Here is a 6,622-nt window from a genome sequence, read left to right on the forward strand (position 1 = left end):
AAATGAAGGTGCTGGCGGTGTTGGGCTCACTCCGGGCTCTGTTGTTGCCTTGCATCAGGCTGCGGAGTCCCTGCTCCGTCCCGGAGCGGCTCTGTCCTGTGTGGTTGTCCCGGTGAGGGGCAGGAGGAGGTGTCCGCGGCTGCCCGAATGGGCCCGAGAGCTGAGCCCTGAGGAGAAGGAGAGGAGGCTCAGATCCGCGGCGCCGATCTTCCCCGATGAGCGCATAGAGCGCACCTTCTACTTGGCCTGCACGGGTAGGGCAAAACGTGGGGTCAGCTTGGGCCGGGAGATGGGAGAGGCAGACGCAGTGAGGCTGAACTCCCCACTTTTCCTTCTGGCCGGGGCAGAGAGGCTCCCCTGCCTCATCTCCGGAGCTGTTGGTGCCTTTGTGCCTTGACTCCTGAAATCCCAGCCTGGTTCGGCTTGGGAAAGCCCCTCCAGTGCCATGGGCAGGGCCACCTTCCCCAACCCCAGGCTGCTCCCAGCCCGGCCTTGGGCACTGCCAGGGATCCAGGGGCAGCCCCAGCTGCTCTGGGAATTCCATCCCAGCCCCTCCCAGGGATGGATTCCTTCCCAAAATCCCATCTAAACTTCACTTCGAAGCCTTTTCTCCCCTTTTCCCTGGGCTGGGAGGGGCGAGCAGAGAGCTTAGCCCAGGGATTCTCTGCGTGCTCTGATTTCACCTCCTCCTCCCCTTGCTTCGGGTGGCTCTGAGGCTCCTGCTGAGCTGCTTTTCCATCGTTCCCAGCTGAAATCATGGATCCCTACGTCCCTCCCGAGGGCGATGCCCGCCTGACCTCGCTGTCCAGGGATGGGGTGAAGCAGCAGATGCAGAAGCTGAGGCAAACAGCGGCCTCCCAGCTGGCGTACGTACCCCTCGTTAGTTAATTAGCTCGATTGCCTGCTGCTGCAGCAGCTCTGCTCGGCCTGTCCTGCATCTGTCGCTGTGAGATATTCCTGGGCTTGTGGGATTTCCAGGAGATTTTTTTGGGATTTGGGGGTTGTTTCCTCCTTGCTTTTCCCGTTGCTGTGGTTGCCCAGGGGTGGGAATGTTCCCACCTGTCCTGCTGGGAATGGCCACGCTGTGCACTCCTAGGAACCCAGAGTGCTGAGAGGATTTCTCTGCCTGTTTTTAGGGGTTCTTAACCCCCCTGAACAGCACTGTTTTAGCCTCAAACCTTGGAAAAAATTACCAACAGTCAGACAAGAACTAGAAAATACAGTGGCGTGAATTAGGTGATAGACTATTGTGTGAGATTGTCACAGGGTGAAAAATTTAGAGGTTTTGGGCTTCTCTTTGTAGTAAATAGATAAGAGTAAAAAAGATCAAAGTGGAGGATTGCTGTTGTTCCCCAAACCTTCTTCTCCTTCTTCTACCACTCCATATTTTGCAGTAAAAGTAGTTTGGGATGACTGGATAGAGAATTCTGCATTTCCTGCCCGTGTTACTGAATAATTGGTAGGAAAGTGAAAATAATGTACGTTTTTAGTAACTATTGGTGAAATGATCTTTAAAAGCTGTGTAAATCTTGATAGAGAGGCCTCACTCCTGCTTTCTGTGCTCTGTGCTGTACCTGGGTCATGCTGGTGGCTCTGTTCCTCTGATAAAACTTCATAAACAACAATCTGGCAGCATTGAAACTCCAGGAAAAGTCTCTGTTCATCTTTGAAACTCCTTGCAAGGACTTCCAGCAAATTCTCTCCCATCTGGAGGGATTTGATTTATGGCACAGTTCAGTGTCACTGATTTTTCAGGATCCTTTGGGTCTGGCTGTTTCCTGACCACCTGAAGGTTTTGGTTTTTGGTGGGAATCTCCAGTTCTCAGCTGCTGAAAGCTGGGATTGAATCCTGTGGGATCGCTGCCATCATCCCAAACATCCAGGACAGCTCCAATTCCTTCTCTCCTTCGTTTATTTATTTGGTTTTTTGTTTTTCTTCCCAGCCTGAGGAAGATCAAGGATCATGACCCGGATTTCAGCACCAAAACCTTCCCAGAGAAAGCCCAGGAGATATTTATTGAAGCTCACAATTCCCTGGCAAAGTAAGGCCCTTCCCTGACCCCTGTGGTGATGGGGGAAAAGCAGGAATTTGGGGGGGGAAAGCAGGAATTTGGGGGGGGAAGCAGAAATTTGGGGGGAAGCAGAAATTTGAGGGGGGAAAGGAGGAATTTGGGGTGGAAAAGCAGGGATTTTGGGGTGGAAAAGCAGGAATTTGGGGGGGAAAAGCAGGAATTTTGGGGGAAAGCAGAAATTTGAGGGGAAAAAGCAGGGATTTTGGGGGGGGAAAGCAGGAATTTTGGGGGGGGAAAGCAGGGATTTGGGGGGGGAAAAGCAGGAATTTGGGGGGGGGAAAAGCAGGAATTTTGGGTTGGGAAGGCAGGGATTTGAGGGGGGAAAGGAGGGATTGGGGTGGAAAAGCAGGGATTTTGGGTGGAAAAGCAGGGATTTTGGGTGGAAAAGCAGGGATTTTGGGGGTGGAAAAGCAGGGATTTGGGGTGGAAAAGCAGGGATTTGGGGTGGAGAAAGCAGGGATTTTGGGGTGGAAAAGCAGGGATTTGGGGGTGAAAAGCAGGGATTTTGGGTGGAAAAGCAGGGATTTTGGGGGTGGAAAAGCAGGGATTTGGGGTGGAGAAGCAGGGATTTTGGGGTGGAGAAGCAGGGATTTGGGGTGGAGAAGCAGGGATTTGGGGTGAAAAGCAGGGATTTTGGGGTGGAGAAGCAGGGATTTTGGGGGTGGAGAAGCAGGGATTTTGGGGTGGGAAAACAGGGATTTGGGGTGGAAAGCAGGGATTTTGGGGTGGGAAAGCAGGGATTTTGGGGTGGAAAGCAGGGATTTTGGGGTGGAGAAGCAGGGATTTTGGGGTGAAAAGCAGGGATTTGGGGTGGAAGCTCTTTTCCCGTGCTGCAGTGAGCGGGGCTGTTCCCTTTGCAGCTTCAACAAGCAGAAACTTCACTCCCTGGTGACCGAGCGCTGCTACCCCGTAAGTGCCTGGAATTTTGGGGTATCCCCAGCTGGAAGGGACCCACTGGGATCATCAGTTCCAACCCCTGACCCTGCCCGGGACAATCCCAACAGCCCCACCCTGTGCATCCCCGGGAGCCTTGTCCAAGCCCTCCCAGGTTTGGGGTCGTGGCCGTTCCCTGGGGAGCCGCTCCAGTGCCCAAAAATCCCTCTGGATGAAGAAGTTTTCCCTAAAATCCAACCTAAGCCTCTCCTGGCACAGCTCCAGCTGTTGCCTGGGTCATGTCCCTGCTCCCCATCAGTGCCTGGATCACTTCCATGGTGTTCAAAACTCTCTACATTTGATCGTTTGCTTCATTTTTAATGGATTTTCCCCACTTTTTTTTAAGGCTCTCTAAACCTGGAGATGCCTCATTTTTTTTTTTCCTTCTGGATACAGCAAAGAGCTGGGAGGGAAACCCCAAAACTAACCAACAAACCCAAAACATTTGTGGAGTTCTCTTGTCCTGTTCACATCCAAACCGAGCCGGAGCTGATTGTCACTCGCCGGAAGGACCGAATCATTAATTACAATTATTAATTAGCAGCTGGTTTCTCCTGGCAGGACATGGTCCGTGGGAACAGGTACAAAACCATCCGCTGGAGGTTTCTGGAGTCCCTGGAGCCGCCCAGGGTGGTTCACGTGCGCTGTGACAGCATCATGAACCGCGGCAACCTCTACGCTCAGGTGACAGTGAGGATGCACAGCCGCCAGGTGAGCCCTTCCCGGGATGGGGGCATGGACAGGGGAGCTCAAGAGCCCATCCTGGGACACCTCCCACTAGCCCAGGGTGCTCCAGCCTGGCCTGGGATACTGGCAGGGATGGGAAATCCATCCCAGCCCCTCCTCGCCCTCACAGGGAGGAATTTCTTCCTGATATCCCATCTAAATTTTAGTTTGGAGTCGTTTCTCCTTGTCCTTGCCAATAGTTCCTCTTTGTGTTTCCTGGCTGCTCCTTCAGGTCACACTTAGGTCACCCTGGAGCCTTCTCCAGGCTGGTCAATCCCAATTTTCCCAGCCTTTCCTCATTGGATAATCCATCCCTCACCTCGGTGTCACCAACCCCAAACTGCTGCCAGCCCAGCACAGGGAATCCCAGCTTTTTTGGGGTTGGAAAGACCTTAAATCCCATCCTGGGACACCTCCCACTATCCCAGGTCGCTCCAAACCCCATCCATCCTGGTTTTTTGTGGATGTTTTGACAGATTTTGGCCATCTACGACCGCTTTGGGCGGCTCATGTACGGCGGGGAGGAGATTCCCAAGGATGTTCTGGAATACGTCGTGTTTGAGAGGTACCTGGTGAACCCCCACGGGACGTGGAGGATGCACGGGAAGATCATCCCAGAGTGGGCCCCGCCCAAGGATCCCATCCTGAAGGTGGGAAAAGGCTGGAAAAATCCCTGGGGATCATCCTGGATAAAGCTGAGGGGAAGGTGGGGGAGGGGGGTTCATCCACGGGCAGAGCTGTTGGGAATGTCCCTGGAATTGTCCCCTGGGAGCTGGGATTGGGAGGCTGAGGGCCTGGAATGGGAGGCTGAGGATCATTTTTGGGGTGGGATTTGGAGGTGTGGGCTAATTTGGGGGATTCTTTTTTTCCCTGTGCCTGACCTGGAAAAGTGTCTCTGGCTCCTTGTGTTGCTAAAAATCGATCTTGGAGAAGAAGGAGGGGAGAATTCCAGCGTAGTTCAAGGCTTCTCATCCCATTCCCTTCTCCTGCCTCCATCTGATCCCCCTTTTTTCCCTTTCCAGAGCCCTCTGCTCCCCCTTTTTCCTGCTCTGTGACGGGGATCATCCCCACAGCTGCTCTGCCTCCTGCTGATTTTTATCCCTCGCTTTTCCAGACGGTGATGATTCCTGGCCCAGCCCTGGATCCCTCCCAGGAGCACGAAGAAGTGAAGTAGGAAGTTCTGGAATGGTGGGCAGGGACAGCAAACGGGCCAGCAGGGAGGCCTGGGAATATCTCTTGGATGTGGCTGTGCCTTCCCTGCGAGCCAAGTGGCTTCAGGAATGGGCTCCAGTCCCTCCCGATTTATCCCTCAAGGAGCCAGAGGGGCTTGGGACGGGGATCTGGGTGAGCTCTGGGAAGAGCTGGGCTCCGTCCCAGCAGACTCTGGGTGCTGCCAGCTTCCCCCTCGCTGTGTTTCCGTGAGGATGAGGAGCCTCAGGAGCATCCACAGGCCACCCTCTGTCCTGGAATTCCCTTGGGAGAGCCCCTGGGAGCCTGTCCCGACGTTGGGATGTTTGTCCCCTCCACGGGAGGTGTCACAGACCTGCTGGTCAGTCATTAAAACTTCCACCAGCGGCAGTTTTGGCACAATCAGTGTTGGCACAATCTTTTCCCATCCTCTCTCCCTCTCTTTGCTGATTCCCAAACTCCTGGGTTTTTTTTTTTTTTTTAACAGAAACCAGGAAAACTTTAAATCGAGTCCTGTGGGAGGGGGGTGCTGCTGTTAGAGTTGCCCAGAGGAGCTGCAGCACCGCTGATAATTGGATTTAATTGCGTTTTTGGCTCTTCTCAAGGCAGTTTTTCAAGGGCTGGGTTGGTGGTGGTGGTGCTGTCACTGAGGGACTGGCACCATCCTGTGGACACGGGGACATCTGCAGCTGGCCCTGCTTTTCCAGGATGGCTGCCTTGGGAAAACACTTCTTTTTCCATGGTTGGGAATAAACCTGTGAGGCTCCTTCTCTATTCCTGCTCTGCTCAGCCAATTCCCCTCACTCACTGAGCAAAATCCTCCCTGGTCACCCCCAAAAAACCCCAAAAAAACAACCAACCAAACCCCTTTTTCCTCCTTCTTGTCCTGCTTTTTAACTCAGCCACTTCCACAGCGTGGGAGAGTTCGGGGAATTTTGATTTCTTCCTTGAGAGCGATTTTGCAGAGCAAATTAAAAAAAAAAAGAGTTGTGGTTCCTTTTGCTTTTGGGGGGGGCAGGAGCTGCTCTTTGTGCTGTGCTGGGAGAGGAGCCAGCAGTGGAATCCCTGCCATGTCCTTTGGGAAGTCAGGGGGTGTCACAATCCCTCTGTTCCTGGTGAAAAACAACAAAAATCCTCTTTCCACAGAGCCTCTGCCTCGCTCAGGAGCTGAGGAGGCGCCTGGGGCCGAGTGTGGGAGCTCAGATCCCTCCGTGGTTGTGTCTGGTGGAGCTCAGGGCAGGAGGGGATGGAATTCCTTAACTGGGAGCTGGGATTGGGAGGCTGAGGGTCTGGGATGGGAGGCTGAGGATCATTTTTGGGGTGGGATTTGGAGGTGTGGGCTAATTTGGGGGATTCTTTTTTAACCTGTGCCTGACCTGGAAAAGTGTCTCTGGCTCCTTGTGTTACTAAAAATCGATCTTGGAGAAGAAGGAGGGGAGAATTCCAGCGTAGTTCAAGGCTTCTCATCCCATTCCCTTCTCCTGCCTCCATCTGATCCCCCTTTTTTCCTTAAAATTTTTTCCTTTTTCTTTTTTCCTTAAACTTTTTCCCCTAACTTTTCCTTTTTTTTCCTTAATTCAGAGGGAGGAGAGAATTGGGATTGTTCAGGCTGGAAAAGGGGATTTTTGGGGTGACCTCATTGCAGATTCCAGTCCCTGAAGGAGCTACAGGAGGCACGGAGAGAGTTTTACAAGGAATGACTG

General features: G+C 53.0%; 1 protein-coding gene across 1 annotated transcript; it reads left to right on the forward strand.

Annotated features, from left to right (window-relative positions):
• Position 1: 1 nt before the first annotated feature.
• MRPL45 (mitochondrial ribosomal protein L45) lies at positions 2-5,903 on the forward strand (the record flags this gene model as incomplete). The annotated part of the gene is made up of 7 exons (XM_017740515.1): positions 2-254; positions 749-866; positions 1,944-2,042; positions 2,933-2,981; positions 3,567-3,716; positions 4,208-4,381; positions 4,846-5,903. Coding segments are annotated over 7 exons (903 nt in total), but the record flags the coding sequence as incomplete, so codon positions are not given.
• Positions 5,904-6,622: the final 719 nt, after the last annotated feature.

This window comes from Corvus brachyrhynchos, unplaced genomic scaffold (genome assembly GCF_000691975.1).
Source record: "Corvus brachyrhynchos isolate BGI_N302 unplaced genomic scaffold, ASM69197v1 scaffold47, whole genome shotgun sequence".
NCBI classification, from domain to species: Eukaryota; Metazoa; Chordata; class Aves; order Passeriformes; family Corvidae; genus Corvus; species Corvus brachyrhynchos.